Source organism: Cynocephalus volans, chromosome 5 (genome assembly GCF_027409185.1).
Source record: "Cynocephalus volans isolate mCynVol1 chromosome 5, mCynVol1.pri, whole genome shotgun sequence".
NCBI lineage: Eukaryota > Metazoa > Chordata > Mammalia > Dermoptera > Cynocephalidae > Cynocephalus > Cynocephalus volans.
This window is the reverse complement of record NC_084464.1, coordinates 119,114,074-119,133,319: the sequence shown is the minus strand read 5'-3', so window position 1 is coordinate 119,133,319 and position 19,246 is coordinate 119,114,074. Positions and strand designations below refer to the sequence as shown.

General features: G+C 36.2%; 1 protein-coding gene across 1 annotated transcript in view; it reads left to right on the top strand.

Moving 5' to 3' along the window:
* The window catches only part of GOPC (golgi associated PDZ and coiled-coil motif containing), a 47,582-nt gene that overhangs the window by 12,598 nt on the left and 15,738 nt on the right, over positions 1-19,246 (top strand). Inside the window, exons 2-3 of the mRNA XM_063096881.1 lie at positions 16,058-16,222; positions 17,816-17,839. Of these exons, the coding sequence (XP_062952951.1) occupies positions 16,058-16,222; positions 17,816-17,839 (189 nt within the window). The remainder of the gene's footprint in view (positions 1-16,057; positions 16,223-17,815; positions 17,840-19,246) is intronic.

The following is a 19,246-nucleotide window of genomic DNA, read 5'->3' as shown; positions in this document are numbered from 1 at the left end:
AGCTATAGAAATGAATTTTTCTTTATGGTTACTGGCTTGATAAATACTTCTTCTACCTGCCCTGGGAGTCATAAGAATTGGGTTCAGGTGCTGTTTTGCCACTGACCAGCTGGGTAGCCCTAGAAATAAAAGCAGCCCTGACAGACCTTGGTTTCATTATCTAACTATGTATTAATGGTCATAATCATAGTGTTTATGTTCTTAATGATCCCTTTCAGTTCTAAAATACTGACATAATATAAGGGTGACCATTAAATAAAATACAGAAGCTTCTGATCTTGACAACATAAAGTTTATACCAATGACTAACTTTTCTTAGCAGCTAAAATGCTTATATCATAAGCAAGAAAAGAGTTACTTAAATATTACTAAATTTAGAATAAGTTTGAAACACCTTGTTCTAAAAAATAAAATAAAATCAGGTTTTGAATTTCGATACTTGCATCCTCTGTTAAACAAATTCTTTTATTTATTTTTTTGAGTTGATCAGCTTCTTGAGAAATTACTTCATTTAATGAAGAGTTCATATTTATAAGTCACTTTCAGAAGACCAGCACACTGACCTGTTTTCCCTGCCCTTTTAGAATATAATTATTTCTGATATGAATATTGGTCTGCCAAATTAATTAATGAATAACACTATATCTACTTTCTTAACTCTAGAAGGTTTACTTATTTATTAATAAATCATGTCATTTATGAATTAAAAGATAAATCATAGTGGGGCAACAGACAACATATGCCTGTTGGTGAAACACATAGCATACCTACGCTGTGTTCTTGCTGACAAGTTTTACATGAATATAATTAAACTTGTAGGTCTAACTTCCAGTTTACAGGCAATATAAGAAATAGAGGAATATATCAGACAACACCACAAAGGAACAATAAGACAAATACAGAATGGAAGTCAGTGTAGTGAAAAAAGAGGCGGGGGTTGTCATAGATTAAATGGCTGAATTAAAACTATTTCTGTGCACATATTGCTCAAAGTGCACATATCATTCAAATACTTATTTTATTTTTGCAGTTATTTTGTTTCAAAAAATCATAAAACCCTATAGATGTTTTTTGTTTGTTTGTTCATTTGCTTTAACTAAGGACTTTCTAGACCAGGCTTAATTGTACTTTAAGGGAATAGTTTTCGAGGTACACTGCACATCATCTAGTAACAGGTGATTTTAAGTACTTATGGTTTTTTCTTTGGTGGACAATTTATTAAATGGATGAAAGTCTGTAAGACATTTGAATCATACAGAAATATTGTATGTTTTTTCTCTAAATTTTTTAGTTAGGGTTTTTGAAAGGTGTGGTATAAAAACTATTACTTACTCTTCTAGAAGACAATGGATATGAAGTTCTGCTTTATTTTTTTGTATGTTTATTATATATAAAGAACAGATTCAATTACTAGTATTATTTATTTCTTTTAGCATTTAAATCTTAATGAAATTGTTACTGCTTTAGAATCATAATAAAGGGGCTAGACCTGTGCTATCCAATATACATTACTAGCCTGTTGTGGCTATTGAGTACTTGAAATATGGCTGGTCCAGATGGAGATGTGCTATAAGGATTATATATACAATGGATTTAGAATACTTAGGATGGAAAAAGACTGTAATATCTCTATAATTGTTATATTGTTTATACGTTTAAGTTATAATTTTTTTGGATATGTTAGGTTAAATAGAATGTGATATAAACATTTATTTCGCCTGTTTCTCTTTACTTTTTAAAATGTGGCTACTAGAAAAATTTAAATTACATATGTGGCTAGTATTATATTTCTGTTGCACTGCACTGGGCTAAAATATCACAGCTTTCTTTTTACAGTGCAACTATGTGAGCTGAGGTCTTCTGGTCTGAGGAAGATCACAATGAAGTCATAGTTTTAACTTCTTAAAAAATCATTTGTAAAAACAGACAGAACAACTAGAACCACAAAAGAAAAAAACCCCAATGACAGGCTCGCAGTAAAACTAGATAAGGAATTATCCTCAGAAACCCCAGAATATGGGTAGTTTGGGGTAGGAGGACCCACCCAAATCTCATGTGAAGGGAAGAGCACCTGTATGGCAGAAGGAATAAAAAGAGGGTGCCCCAAAACACAGAAATCACCAACAAATCCCAAAAGGAGAGAACATCACTTTGAGTGGGAACCTTGAGCAGGTGGATCTGAGAACAGCTAGCAAAACTACCTCCATGTGAATGAAAAACAGACCATGGGGTCACACCAAGAGGCTGAAGGAAAATCAGAAATTTCCAACAGAAACTATTTTCAAGAAAGACAGATTCCAAGTCTAAAGAAATACTGCTAGTAGTAGAATCCCAACTGAGCAGAGCAGAAATACAAAATTTGAAGGTCACAGAAAGTTTGTATTCAAGATGGGGGGTGGGGTGGTGATACATAGGTAGATTTCAAAACAGTGGTTATGGCTACAGAGAGAGGTCATGGTTTTAAATAGTTCATTTTAAGTCCAGAAGACGGAGCCTCAAACTATGAAGAGACCAATGTTCACTGCAACTCTCTACTTGGAAGCCTCCTCCTAAATGTACATGGAAACCCCTGTCATTTAAACATGAGTAACAGAATAGGACTTCATTTGAATTCCATAAAAATGTGCTAGATCCAAAAGAAGATAGAAATTAATAGAATAATATAACAAACAATGGAGGCATATTATAAAAGTATGACCATAAAGGCAATGAAAACTGTAAACTATGTTATAAAATAAACTAAAGGAAATTAATAATATTATTTGGTGGAATAAAACAGCATAATTAAGAAATAGGAAGAGTCAAAAGAATAAATATGTCACATTTCTCCCTGTGTAACAGAGACACAAAAAGGATTACTCAAAGCACCATGAATGCGTTGAGAAGTCCGAAGGGTCTGTATCCCAGAGCAAGCTGGGTACAACCCTATTCAAAGTTAGCTTCTGTCTTTTATTGTAAAGACAAGGAAGTTTCACAAGAAAATGTATTTGATTCAGTCATTACAAAAGGACACAAGGACATGGGCAGAGTTACAAAAGTTATCTGTGGCTAAGTATAGCTTAACAATGGAAACTAGTAACATCAGTAAAATAAAGTGACATTCCAACGTACAATTAATGAAAAGCTAAGTCGGTCAAACTGGCTCGTTATGTAAAGTATAACCTCTCCTTAAGGAAAAGTTACATCCTTATGAAAAAGTCTAAATCCAATTATCTCTAAAGTTTCCCCCAACAGATAGCTTGTCTCTAGCAAACATTTTTCCACAACTTTCCCTTCAGCAATTCTTAAAATCTGTTAACAGGATTGGCATGACAACCACCTGTTATCTCTAAAAACATTAAAGCATGCAATCCCATATCTAAACAGTGATTAGAGTTGATTAGATGGCTTTTGCCATGCTATCTTTGGGCTGTGGCCCCCTACCTGAGGGCTTTTGCCCTATGCATACATTTACCTAAAAGCCCTATTCTAAAATCAAATGAGAATCAAGATTTCTAACCCCTCAACATAAATAAGTAAATTTCTTTTTTAAAAAAGAATGCTTGCAGAGCTCTGAAAAGAATTAGGGGAAAAATAAATTCAGAATGGAAACTAAACTAGAAGGAACACAAAATAACAAGCAATACAGTAAATACAGCAAGAAAAAGAAGATATACGAGACAAAAAGGATTTGAAAGAAAAATACACATATGAAAGATGAGAAAAGAATAATTAATATTAGTATAATCGGAGTCCCTGAAGAAGCATGAAACAACACAAATATTCAAGACTACTATCAACAAACTCTCATGTATTGCTAGTGGGAATGTAAAATGGCTCAGCCACTGTGGAAAACGGTTTGACAGTTCCTTAAAAAATTAAGCATAGAATTACCATATGTAGTGGATTGAATTATGTCCCCCCCAAACTCACTGAAGCTTGAATTGTGTCCCCCAGGTTTTATGTATTAGAAACTTAGCCCCCACTGTGACTGTTAAGAGGGTGGGAAATCCTATTACAGTAATTGAAAGGTGGAGCTGTTAGGTGATTGGATTGTAGAACCATGCCATAGTGAATGGATTAAAAATGGTGGTCAGGGGCATGGGTCTGAGGGCTTTAAAAGAAGAGAGTATGTCTTCCTCTCTCTGCTCTCTCTCTGCTTCCACCATCTTGTAATGTGAGACCCCTGGGTCACTGTAACCACCACCAGATGGACTTTGGACTTCCCAGCCTCAGAAAATGTAAGCAATAAATTCCATTTTTCTTTATAAATCACCCAGTTCAGTGAACCTTCTTATAAGTAACAAAAACAGACTAATACACCATATGACCCAGCAATTCCACTGCTAGGTATACCTAAAAAAATTGCAAACAGGTAAATACGTGCACATGCTTGTTCATAGCAGCTCTGTTGATAATAGCCAAAAGTCCATCTATGAATGGACCGTAATAGCCAAATGTCCGTCAGCTGATGAATGGATAAATATATTGTAGTATATACATACCATGGAATATTATTCAGCCATAAAAAGGAATGAAGTATTGATAGATGCTCTAGCATGAATGAACCTTGAAAACATGCTAAACAAAAGAAGCCAGACACAAAAGATCACATACCATATGCTTCCATTTTTGTGAAATATCAGGAATAGTTAAATCCGCAGAGACAAAATTCAGATTGGTGGTTGCCAGAAGACAATGGGTGAGGGGTTGGGGAGGGGAGAATGGGGACTGGCTGATTATCAGGTATAGGGCTTTCTTTTGGGGTTATTAAAATGTTTTGGAACTAGATACAGGTGGCAGGCACAAATACTTTTAATGTAGTAAATGCCACTGAATTGTTTCACTTTAAAATGGTTAATTTAATGTTATGTGAATTTCACCTCAATAAAACAAATTACCAGCCAATTCACTTTTTTGTGTGTGTGTGTGTGGCTGGTCAGTATTGGGATTCAAACCCACAACTTTGGGGTTAAAAGGCTGCACTCTATCCATCCATCCATCCATCCAATTCACTCTTTAAAAAATCTGTCAACAAAACATTCCTGAAATAACACAAGATTGACTCTGCATATTGAAAGGGCACACAGGGACCTAGAATGATTAACACCGAGATATATTTTAGTAAGATTCTGGCTTTAAAAAATGAAGCATAGAGTTTTGAGAATCCAGACAAAAGACCAGGTCATTTGTAAAAGAAAGCAAAGACTAGGACTGGACTTCTTAATAGCAGTGTTTCATACCAGAAGCCAATGGGGCAATATATATAAATTACTCAAAGAAAGAAAATACGGGCCCCAAATTTTATACCCAGCCAAATTGATTTCAAGTATAAAGACTATAAATAGTCATGAATATGCCAGATCTCAGGGAATTTTGTTGTGAGACTTTTCTGAGAAATCTACTAGCCTAGAGAATGAGCTGAAATCATAGGAGCATCTTTGGTAAAAGGTCTGGTGGTGAGCATAGAATATATTGAATAGTGGGACTAAAACTATTGGACTTAAAGATAATAGAATAATATTTAAATGTTATATGCCATATGTTCTGCCATATAGATATAGCGCAACTCAAAATGGGAGAAAAGAGTATTTTGAAAGTGTGTAAGTTTGATGATTGATCATAGATATTAGCTGGGAATAGAAAGATAATACTTTATTAAATGCTGGAGAAGAGGGACGGAAGGGAGAATGATGCTACTAGCTAATTGCATGACTACTCATAGAAGGGATAATATCTAAAGAGAAAATTAGGATGTTATGTAACAGTAATCATTAGAACAAAGATACAGAGCTTCCAAAATACTAAAATATATATTTTTAAATCCAGCCAAGAGAAGATTTTATGTGTGTGTGCTATATAAAGCATAACATGAGAAATATCACAAAAGCTTAAAAATTAAAGACCAGACAAAATTATACCAAGTAAATACAAATAAAGTGAAAGCAGGGATTACAAACTTGATACCAGATAATGTTGAATTCAGGACAAAAAGCATTTAATGTGGGAGAAAAAACTATTGACATTAAAATTAAGTACTCTGTTCATCAAAAAAAAAAAAAAAAAAAACACCTTTAGTACAGTGAAAAGAAGCTGCAGAATGGGAGAAGGTATTGATAACTCATACCCAATAAAGGAGTTCTTGTTCTCTTCCTCTTTCTTTCTCTCTGTATGTGTGTGGAGACAGAAACAAAGCAATGAGAAAAATATGGACAACTCTAGGAAAATAGGCAAGAGACTTTAACAGGCACTTCACAACAGAGAATATTCAAATAGTGGTCAATAAACATATGAAAAGGTGATCAACCTTATTACCAATCAGGAAGGTTTAATAAAAACCACAGCAAAATGCTACCACATTTCTACCAGAATGACTAAAATTAAAAAGACTAACAATGCCAGGTGAAGGCAAGGGTGTGAAGATATGAGTTCTCATACATGGTGGGCACGACAGTTGCTATAGTCACTTGGAAAACTGGCCTTTTCTACTGAGGTTAAGATATAAGTACTCTATGACCTGGAAGTTTCCCTCCTGTATTAAATATGTATCTAAAAACAAGTACATAGCAACATCATTTTAATAGTCAAAAACTGGAAACAGCACAAATGCCTGTCAAAAGTAGAATGAAATTAATACATTGTGATATATTTATTTAGCAATTACCTTGTAGCAATGAAAATGAATGAAGTGCAGCTACACAAAACAATATGAATGAAACTCATAAACATAGTCTTGAGGCAAAAGCCAGACATAATAATGAATGTATACTGTATGATTTTATTTATATTACAGTCCAAAAAAGGCAAAGCTTTCCATGATGGTAGAAGTCATAGTATTAGTCTGATGGTTACCTTTGTGGATGAAAGTGGAGGTAGTGATTGAGAGCTTGTAACAAGGAGTGTCTGAGTGCTAATACTGCCCTTGTTTTGTTTTCTTGATCTGGGGAGTAGTAAAATGGGTATGTTTATTTTCTGTACTTTGTTATTTTTATACTTTTCTGATGTAAGTTGATACACGAATAAAAAAGTTATAAAAAAGGGATGAGGAAGCTCTACTGATATGGAGTGATCTCCAGGAAGTAAAAAAAAAAAAAAAAAAGCAAGGTATAGCACAGTATTTATTTTATGCCGTATTTTGGTTTGGTTTATAGCATGTCACTTCTACCTCTCAGGCAAACCCAGTTCCTGACGCTCTATTCTCCCTGTAACTCAGTCGTAGACTATCAATTCACATCTCTGTGTGTCTAGACCCAAACCAAGTCCCAACCTTTCACTTGTTTCTTTATTTACACCCTTCTGTGGGATAGTTCCTGTTGATTATATCATAGTTCACACAAAAATCAGCAAGTCTAAAACTTAAATTTATCTTTTTTCTTCCTCTTTCATGTCTAAATAAACTATCATCCTAGTCGTACTGTCTTCTTCAGTGGCTTCGCTGTTCTCTAAACTTGAAATATTTGAGTTATTGTTGGCCTGATCTTCACTGGACATCCACTGTATTGGACAACACAGTAACTAAGTATTGCTAATGGTTTCTTTTCAGCATTTTAAAATCCTTTATTTCCATTTACAAAGTTATCATGATGACTTGTCATTTAGAAAGCTACAAATAGGATGTTGCTATAGTGTCCTTGTCTTCACCTCCTTACCTGCAAATATCATGTCGTTAAAATGTCATTGAGAGAAAATGTTTCAAAATTATGTCGTAAAGATAGTTGCAAAACTCTGTGAATATACTAAAAACCACTAAATTGTACACTTTAAGAGAATGAATTTTATGGTTTTGAATTATATCTCAATAAAGGTGTTATTAAAAGTAAAACCGAAAATGTGATTTGAGAGCATGTGGTGATTTCCTATCACATTAAATATTAGTTTTGGCTATCATCCAAAGCCATTCGTTGTATCCTGCCTCACGTTTCTTATCCAGTCTCACCCAGTTTGTCAATAGACAATCCCTCTAGGTGGTCTGATATCCTTGACAATAGCATTGCATATTCTAGAAAGTTCTTTTGTATATAAGATTAATAACCTTAGGAGAATAGTCAAAGCCATAGATAATATCCCTATTTTAAAATTGAGGAGACTTGAGACACAATGTTTTGTTCAGATCACAGGACTAGTATTAGAATTCATTCCAGGATCCTAAGATGGCGGTGGCTGCGGCGGTTGGCGCGGAGTAGCTGAGGTGGAAAAGGCGGCCACTGGGCATTAGGCAGCCGGGAAACTTGTGGACCTTCCTCTAGCCATCTCTTAAGGGAGGACCGCTGCTGGTGGCCGGTCGTGGGGGCTGACCACCACTTTACCATTGGCAGGAGAGGCTGCCTCATTTACAGGCAAAAGCTCTGAAGTATGGAGCAGGAAAAGAACTGTTTCTTAGCTGCAAAAGCGAGTCTCTAAACAGGGAACACGACACCGGGGCTGCTGTTGACACTGCCAGGATCCCAGAGGCTGGGGCCGCGCTGAAGGCAGCCAGCTGCCCTATTCAGGATTCGAGGTTTCAGGCCGGCATAAAAGAAGATCCCTGGGAGCACCCGAGCTGCGCCGCAGGACCGAGTGAGCAGCCTGAGGCGGTGGCCAAGAACGGGGATGGTGATGACACAGAGGCAGAGAGGGAGGCGCCCGACCCGGGCACAGCCCTGTGAGTGACCCCCAGCCTGGCCCTGCTTGGGGTGCGGACGTCCGCCCGGCTTCCGCCTGCCCCACCGGGCCACTCACCGGCCCCGTGGCTGCCTCCATTTTCTCAGGTGGTGACGGCTCCGGCCCGGCTCGGTGAAGCCTGTCCACCGCACCCGGCTGATAGATGAGGGCTGCAGAAGACACGTCCCAGCCCAGCCCAGTGCGCACAGAGCGGGGAGACGTCCGGATAGGGAGGCAGAGACTCGACAGAAACCACACAACCTTTGGGGTCGCCACTGCACGATCCAACAGCCCAGGCCAGAGCGCATGGAACAGCGAGAAGTCCTGCATGGGAAGTGGAAGCTCAGCAGAGACCACACACCCTGCGGTACCGCCCCATGATCCAGCAGCCCAGCAGAGTCCAGGCTGACCAGAGAGGTGGCTCCCCGGAGAGGCTCAAGACCCAAGGCAACCACACACACGAGACACTAGAGGCCAACTGAGCAGTCACGGAGGTAGCCATATCAAATTGGCAACCATAGCAACATCTTAGTTAGTCAATAGTCTCAAACTGGTGGACTGTGAAACGCCCTGGCACAATGAATAAACATCAGAAAAAAGATACCAGTAATACAAAAAATCAAGAAAGTACACCACCCAAAGATAATAAATCTCAGACTCCAGATCCTATAGAACAGGAAGCCCTTGAAATGACTGACAAGGAATTTCGAGTGATAATTCTAAGGAAACTGAATGAGATACAAGAAAACTCAGCTAGACATAATGATGAAACAAGGAAAAGTATACAGGACCTGAAAGAGGAAATGTACAAGGAAATCAATGTCCTGAAAAAAAAAATGTAGCAGAACTTGCTGAACTGAAGAAGTTATTCAGCAAAATAAAAAACACAATGGAGAGTTTATCCAGCAGGCTTGTCGAAGTTGAAGAGAGAACCTCTGAACTTGAAGATGGGCTGTTTGAAATAACACAAGCAGACAAAAAAAAAAAAGAAAAAAGAATCAAAGGCATTGAAGAAAATCTGAGAGAGATATCAGACAACCTTAAGTGCTCAAATATCCGAGTCATGGGTATCCCAGAAGGGGAGGAAAACAGAGACTGAATTGAAAACATATTCAACAAAATAGTGGCAGAAAACTTCCCAGGTATAGGAAAAATCACAGATCTTCAGATCCAGAAAGCTCAATGATCTCCAAACGTATTCAACCCAAAAAGGCCCTCTCTAACACATGTTATAGTCAAAATGGCAAAACTTAGATCCAAAGAGAGGATGTTAAAAGCTGCAGGAGAGAAGCGTCAAATCGCCTATAAGGGAGCCCCAATCAGGCTAACATCAGACTTTTCATCACAAACATTAAAAGCTAGAAAGGAATGAGATGATATATTCAAAATACTAAAAGACAAAGATTGCCAGCCAAGAATACTCTACCCTGCAAGGCTATCCTTCCGAAATGAAGGGCAAATAGTATATTTGTCGTTTTTTCGTGACCGGCACTCAGCCAGTGAGTGCACCGGTCAGTCCTATATAGGATCCGAACCCGTGGCGGGAGCGTCGCCGCGCTGCCAGCGCAGCACTCTACCAAGTGCGCCACGGGCTCGGCCCTGGGCAAATAGTATATTTCTCAGACAAACAAAAACTGCAGGAGTTCACTACCACACGACCACCCTTACAAGAAATCCTCAAGGGAGTACTGGGTTTGGTTCCTGAAAAATAACTACCACTGTCGTAAGAATCCAAGAAAAATCAAAACCCACTAGTATAATAAAAATGGCATTCATGAAGAGAAAACAAACAAACAAAAACGCTATCTACAACCTAAGGAACCAACAAATATAGAAACCAAACAGTAAATCGGAAAGCAAGGAACAAAAGACACCTAAGACAAACAAACAACCAATTAAATGCTAGGAATAAATCAACACCTTTCAATAACAATTCTTAATGTAAGAGGCTTAAATTCCCCAATCAAAAGACACAAACTGCCTGACTGGATTAAAAAGGAGGACCCAACTATATGCTGCCTACAAGAGACCCACCTCACCCATAAAGATTCACATAGACTAAGAGTGAAAGGATGGAAAAAGATTTACCATGCAAACAGAAAAGAAAAACGAGCTGGAGTAGCTATTCTTATATCTGACAAAATAGACTTTAAACTAAAAACCATAAAAAGAGACAGTGAGGGACACTACTTAATGATAAAAGGACTGATCCATCAAGAAGACATAACAATCATAAATATGTACGCACCCAATGTTGGAGCAGCCAGATTTATAAAACAAACTCTATTAGACCTAAAGAAGGAAATAGACACTAATACCATAATGGCAGGGGACCTGAACACCCCACTGTCAATATTAGACAGATCATCTAGGCAATGAATCAGCAGAGAAACACAAGATCTAAACAATACTCTAGACCAATTGGAATTGGCAGATATCTACAGAACATTCCACCCAACAACCTCAGAATATTCATTCTTCTCATCAGCACATGGATCATTCTCCAGGATAGATCACATATTAGGTCACAAATCAAGTCTCAATAAATTCAAAAGAATTGGAATTATCCCATGTATTTTCTCGGACCACAATGGATTAAAACTAGAAATTAATAACAAACGAAACTCTGGAAACTATACAAACACATGGAAATTAAACAGCATTCTACTTAATGACATATAGATCCAAGAAGAAATCAAGCAGGAAATCAAAAAGTTTATTGAAACTAATGAAAATAATGATACATCATACCAAAACCTGTGGGATACTGCAAAAGCAGGATTAAGGGGGAAATTTATTGCATTAAATGCTCACCTCAGAAGAATGTAAAGATGGCAAGTGAACAAACTAACAATTCACGTTAAAGAACTAGAAAAACAAGACCAATCCAAACCTTAAGTTAGCAGACGGAAAGAAATCATTAAGATCAGAGCAGAACTGAATGAAATTGAAATCCAAAAAACAATACAAAAGATCAGTGAATCAAAAAGTTGGCTTTTTGAAAAGATAATTAAAATTGACAAACCATTAGCATGGCTAACAAAAAAAGAAGAGAGAAGATTCAAATAACAAAAATTAGAAATGAAAAAGGCGATATTACAACTGATTCATCTGAAATACAAGGAAACATTCAAGACTACTGTAAACAACTATACACCAACAAATTTGAAAATCTGGAGGAAATGGATAAATTTCTGGACACACACAAGCTTCCAAAACTGAACCATGAAGATGTAGAAAATTTGAGCAGACCAATAACAATAAAGGAGATTGAAGCTGTTATCAGAAGGCTCCCAACAAAGAAAAGCCCAGGACCAGAAGGATTCACAGCAGAATTTTACCAAACATTCAAAGAGGAAATGACACCGATTCTTGACAAACTATTCCAAAAGATTGAAACAGACACAAATCTCCCAAACTCATTCTATGAAGCAAACATCATCCTGATACCAAAACCAGGTAAAGATATAACCAAAAAAGAAAACTACAGACCGATATCCTTGATGAATATAGATGCAAAAATCCTCACTAAAATACTAGCAAACAGAATACAGCAGCACATACGTAAAATTATTCACCATGATCAAGTGGGATTCATCCCAGGGATGCAAGGTTGGTTCAACATACGCAAATCAATAAATGTGATACACCATATTAATAAAGTCAAACCCAAGGACCATATGATCATCTCTATAGATGCTGAAAAAGCATTCGATAAAGTTCAGCACTCATTCATGACAAAGACCCTCTATAAGTTAGGTATAGCGGGAAAGTATCTTAACATAATTGAAGCCATATATGACAAACCCACTGCTAATATCATCCTGAATGGGCAAAAGCTGAAAGGTTTTCCTTTAAGAACAGGAACTAGACAAGGATGCCCACTCTCACCACTCCTATTCAACATAGTGTTGGATGTACTAGCCAGAGCAATCAAAGAAGAGAAGGAAACAAAGGGCATCCAGATTGGAAAAGATGCAGTCAAACTGTCCCTGTTTGCAGATGACATGATCCTATATATCGAACAGCCTAAAACCTCTACAAAAAAACTCTTGGAATTGATAAATGATTGCAGCACAGTAGCAGGATACAAAATCAACACACAAAAATCAGTAGCATTTCTTTTCTCCAATAGTGAACATGCAGAACGAGAAATCAAGAAAGCCTGCCCATTTACAATAGCCACCAAAAAAATAAAATACTTAGGAATTGAGTTAACCAAGGATGTGAAAAATCTCTATAACAAGAACTACAAACCACTGCTGAGAGAAATTAGAGAGGATTCAAGAAGATGGAAAGATATCCCATGCTCTTGGATTGGAATGATCAACATAGTGAAATGTCCATACTACCCAAAGTGATATACAAATTCAATGCAATCCCCATCAAAATTCCGAAAACATTTTTCTCAGAAATGGAAAGAACTATCCAGACATTTATATGGAATAATAAAAGACCATGCGTAGCCAAAGCAATGCTGAGCGAAAAAAATAGAGCTGGAGGCATAACACTACCTGACTTTAAGCTATACTACAAAGCTATAATAACCAAAACAGTATGGTACTGGCATAAAAACAGACACACTGATCAATGGAATAAAATAGAGAATCCAGAAATCTACCCACACACTTACTGCCATCTGATCTTTGACAAAGGCACCAAGCCTATTCACTGGGGAAGAGACTGCCTCTACAGCAAATGATGCTGGGATAACTGGATATCCATATGCAGGAGAATGAAACTAGATCCATACCTCTCACCGTATACTAAAATCAACTCAAAATGGATTAAGGATTTAAATATACACCCTGAAACAATAAAACTTCTTAAAGAAAACATAGGAGAAACACTTCAGGAAATAGGACTGGACACAGACTTCATGAATACGACCCCAAAAGCATGGGCAACCAAAGGAAAAATAAACAAATGGGATTATATCAAACTAAAAAGCTTCTGCACAGCAAAAGAAACAATTAACAGAATTAGACAACCAAAAGAGTGGGAGAAAATATTTGCAAAATATACATCTGACAAAGGATTAATATCCAGAATATATAAGGAACTCAAACAACTTTACAAGAAAAAAACAAGCAACCCAATTAAAAAATGGGCAAAAGAGCTAAGTAGGCATTTCTCTAAGGAAGATATACAAATGGCCAACAGACATATGAAAAAATGCTCCTCATCACTCAGCATCCAGGAAATGCAATTCAAAACCACACTGACATACCGTCTCACCCCAGTTAGGATGGCTAAAATCCAAAAGACTCTGAACGATAAATGCTGGCGAGGTTGTGGAGAAAAAGGAACTCATACATTGTTGGTGGTACTGCAAAATGGTGCAGCCTCTATGGAAAATGGTATGGAGGTTCCTCAAACAATTGCAGATAGATTTTCCATACGACCCAGCTATCCCACTGCTGGGAGTATACCCAGAGGAATGGAAATCATCAAGTCGAAGGTATACCTGTTCCCCAGTGTTCATCGCAGGACTCTTTGCAATAGCCAAGAGTTGGAACCAGCCCAAATGTCCATCATCGGATGACTGGATATGGAAAATGTGGTACATCTACACAATGGAATACTACTCAGCTATAAAAACGAATGAAATACGCCATTTGCATCAACATGGATGGATCTTGAGAGAATTATATTAAGTGAAACAAGTCAGGCACAGAAAGAGAAATACCACATGTTCTCACTTACTGGTGGGAGCTAAAAATTAATATATAAATTCACACACACACACACACAGAAAAAAAACCAGGGGAGGGGGAAGAAGATATAACAACCACAATTACGTGAAGTTGATACTACAAGCAAACAGAAAGGACATTGTTGGGGGGGAGGGAGGAGAGGGAGGAGGGAGGGTGGTTTTGGTAAGGGGCAACAATAATCAACCACTATGTATATCGACAAAATAAAAGTTAAAAAAATAAAAATAAATGAATAAATAAAAATTGAATTCATTTCAACTTTATTATTACTCATTGAGCATCTTTTATGTACTAGGCACTGCTTTGTACAGTTGGTATAGAGATACATTCCAATTCCCTGGTCCTTGTTTATACTCAGAGAATTTACCTAAGGTTCTTCCAGTCTCTCTGGCTCTTTACCTTTGCTAGTTGTTTTAGTCCGTTTTGTGTTGCTATAACAGAAATACCAGAGACTGGGTAATTTATAAGGAAAGAGTTTTATTTGGCTTATGATTCTGGGATAGCTGCATCTGGCATGGGCCTCAGGCTGCTTCTACTCATGGCGGAAAGTGGCAGGCAGCCAGTGGGTACAAGCAGATCACATGGCGAGAGGAAGCAGAGAGTAAACGAGAGAGAGAGAAGGTGCCAGGGTCTTTTTAAGCAACGAGCTCTCGTGGGAACTAATAGAGCGAAAACTCACTTATTAATCCCTCCTCCCCCAGGGAGAGCATTAATCCTTTCATGAGGGATCCGCCCGCATGACTCAATCAGTTTCCAACACTGCCACATTGGAGATCAAATTTCCACATGAGTTTTGGAGGGGACAACACATCCAAACTCCATCACTAGTCTTCTTCCCATCTCTAGATTTCATTACTGCTACTTTGTTCATGTCATTTTCCTTCAAACTCTTCTAAACTCACTTTCCGTATGAATCTTCCTCGCTAACCTTTAAGCCTTCCTTTACTTTTAATTCCTTGGGACTGGGCCAATTCTATATATATCTGAAATTTCCTACATTTTTTTAAAGTTGATTAACATACACATTTGTCACTCCAGTTGCTATGAAAGCTTCTCAAGGGCAAATAATTGTGGTCTGTAATTTTTAAAGGATTATCCTGTCCTGTGCACAATTATAAAACAATATATCAATTGTGCAAAAATGAAAAACTTTCAAATTGAATGGGTAAGTAGTCCTGATGAGTTGTTTTGCTATGTGGTAACTGAAAACTTACAGTTAACTTTGTTCTTTAGGCTTACTGTGTGTGGTCTCAGTAGCTGATAACTTAGCACTTAAATAACTTTACAAGATCGTGATTAGGCTGATTTGGGTAGTATTCTCTCGGTGGAAGACAGAACATCACTTATTGGCCTCTGCTCTAATACACTATTATTGTTAGTGGGCCACATGACACATATTGTCTCTATAGTATGATGAACCATCCCATACTTACATATTTTCATAAGCTTTGCAGATAAAGGTGAAACAGTGAGAAGACTTCTTAAAGTGAGCAAAGTAAAATGGAAGTAGCATTCTGTGTTATTAGAAGATATTATTTATAGTAGAGTTCTCTTGCCACTCAAGTATCTCACTTGTACTGTTAATTTTATGTCAGTTTAGAGGGATGTCCTATATTTCTGTCAGATGGTAAACATCTCTATTGTCATTCTTGAATAATAATTGTTAGAGTCAAAATAAGGAAAATTAAGCACACTTAATTTTTTTATTATTGTTTTATAAGGCACAGTTGGTGGATCTGAAATCTGAACTGACAGAGACACAAGCAGAGAAAGTTGTGTTGGAGAAAGAAGTACATGATCAGCTTTTACAGTTGCACTCTGTTCAGCTTCAACTTCATGCGAAAACTGGTCAAAGTGTTGACTCTGGTACTATTAAGGCAAAATTGGTAAGTAGCTTAGAGGGTGACATATACTTAACATGCATTTTAGAGGGAGTGGAGGACAATTTTTAATGAGGCTTTTTAGTTATAAAATGTAATATGTGCTCATTGTGGGGATTTAGAAAGTACAGGAAATATAAAGTTTATGGTCATCATGATCATCCACAATCTCATCACCTAGAGATAATCAGTGATAATATTAATAACCAACTGACAGAATATAATTTTTTTCTATTTAAAAATATATGTATAAATACTTAAAAGATATTAGTGATTATAACATGTAAATAATTTTCTGCCCTACTATATCAGTCTGGATTAAATTTAGCCGTAACATCCCAAGTAACATTAGGATTATTCTTGGGTAGTAGTTATTTTTCTCTCAAAAGAACCCTGAAACAGTCCAGAGCTGATACAGCAGCTCCACAGACAATAAGTATCCAAGTTCTTCCTGTTACTGTGCTCTGCCATTTTTAGCTCATGGTCTCCATCCTCGAATTTCTTCATGTCTGCATTCCAAGGAGGAAGAAGGGAGAATCTAAGGGAAAGGCAAAAATTTGCTTTTCAGCCATGTTAGCCTTCTTTAAAGAACTTTTCATGAAATTCTCCTCAGTATTTTCTGCCAGCATGTCACTGGCTATCCTTAGCTGCATGTCAGTCTCTTTGTTGGTCATACGGCCACCTCCAGTAAAATTGGAGTTCTGTTAATAAGGAAGAAGTGAAAAACAGAATTGTGGACCAACTAGTAGGACATTCTTTTGCTCTTAATATATTGTAAGCATATTCCCTGCACTGAACACTTTGTAATGTTCTCATATTGTTTCATTATATGAATTTACCATATTTATCCACTACTGTCTTAATCAATGTAGGTTGTTTAAATAGAAAAATAATTTTTTTCTATCTTATTTAAGTTTAACCTCCTATGTATTACATGTGTACTATGTACCAGACATTTTGTTAACTGTATAGGGACACAGCAATAAATAAGACAGATATAGCTTGGAAGAGGCAGGACATGAAATGCTGTTGATATAATGAGAGTAATGCATTTTAAGTTTTACTTGTGTTAATTTTGTTTGGTTAATTAGTTTCTAATATTGATATGTTGGAATTTATGTAAATGAATGTTTAAGTTCTCTTAAAGTTCTCTTAAATTCTGAGATTATATGAATCTAAGTTGGTAGTGTTTTATTTAACTAAAATAAAAGGCAGATCATAATTGCTTCTTTGAGATATTTGATATTAACATTGAGAAACAATCCACATTTACACTAGAAAAGAATTTACCTAAAGTTTTAACATTATATTGGAAACAGGATGCTATAGTGCAAAGAACACTGAACCAATTGTGTTGACTAATTTTGATAACACAAAAATTTTTAGTCTAATACTATATGGTTACTATTGTTTATAGATTTGCAAATACACTTATTACTATTGTTTATAGATTTGCAAATACATTTATATTTGTTCTAATGAACTTCACGCAAGTGATATTCAACATGTGGGAATTTTTCTTATAATAATTATACCACTAGCTAAATTCATTTATTTGATGTTTTTTCTAATTATAAAACTTTTTTCTTATATCTGAAGTCTGTCCCCTCTGTGGAGGAGCTGGTAAGTATGTCGTTTCTGTTTTGCTTTAATATGTCATGCTGAAGTGTTCTTAGTGTGTTTTTTGCACATTACATGTTGTCACTCTTTGTATTTGAAAATGCTGTTAATGATGGCAGTTTTTTAATGTTTCAATACCTGAAAAGTTCAGTGTGTGGCCAATTTTTCTTTTCTCACTGCATGTTGTTAAAGATTTTTCTTTTACTTGTGATTTGTAGCCATTATTTGCAGAGCCCATCAATTTTTGACAACTTCTGATGCTTCTAACTTGCTCAAACCTTTACTTCAAAAGAGCAATTGGTTTTCCCACTTGAGAGTATTGGAGATATATTAAGCAGGCCTAGTTTTTAACCCCCTTAAGTTTCTATGTGAGTTTATTCCCAGAAAAAGAATGAGCATGTTGTTTTCTTTTCCACCCATTGCATGTGTTACAACTTTTCAACAGTCTTGAGAATAATTGTGTGGCCTTCAAAACAACTGAATTTTAAAATGCTTTACCAGAATTTATTTTAGAAAAAGAACAATATATAAATTCCTAATATTTTTCCCACTACCTAATCTGGTTCCAATCTGTTTTATGTCTTTACTTCTTTTGAAGATATACTTTTTGGATATAAAATATAAAACAAACTTCTTTGTTGTTACCTAATAATAAACACTTTAATTAAGAAACAAAAAATATTTTTTCCTTTAAATCTAGAAGTGATTAACTTCAGTTTTCTTCATCCTAATCCTTGCTTACATCTGTTAATTTCAGGCCTTAGAGTTTGTCAGATTCGTCAGGGATTTGAACCGTTAAGACAATGTGGTAGCTTAATATATTTCTCATACTTCATATAATATAGTATAAATAGCTCATTAAAGTAATTGAAAGTAGGTTATGCTCAATATAAAGTTATTTAGCCCATAGACCAAATAAATCTTGGTCTTCCAGGAATGCTTTTTCTGAAATAGTATAAACTTCAATAAATGTCATAAAAAAATTTTTTTTTCATGTTATCCAAACTGTGGTTTCTTATGGAACTGATACCTGCCCTTTTAGAAAATAGGTTCTGAAATATACTGAGATTTTCATAACTCCAAATTGTTGTAAAAGGAGGATTCTAGTTTATTAGTTTTTCAAATCCTCCAAAAACAATACTTGTATCTAGGAATTGTGTTCTGATGGTTATGTTTTTTTTATGGAAGAAAGCCTGCTAATCTTCCTTCTGTTTGTCACATGTATAACAAATATCTTTATTTTTATTAATCAAAGACGTGAGAAATATATTCTGCATTTGGTAGTTGTCATTAGTTTTAGCTAATGTATGTTTACAAGGTACTTCAAAAAGTTCATGGAAAAAATAGAAACGATAGTACAAATCTTTCCATGAACTTTTTGAAGACCCCTTGTGTGTGTGTGTGTGTTTA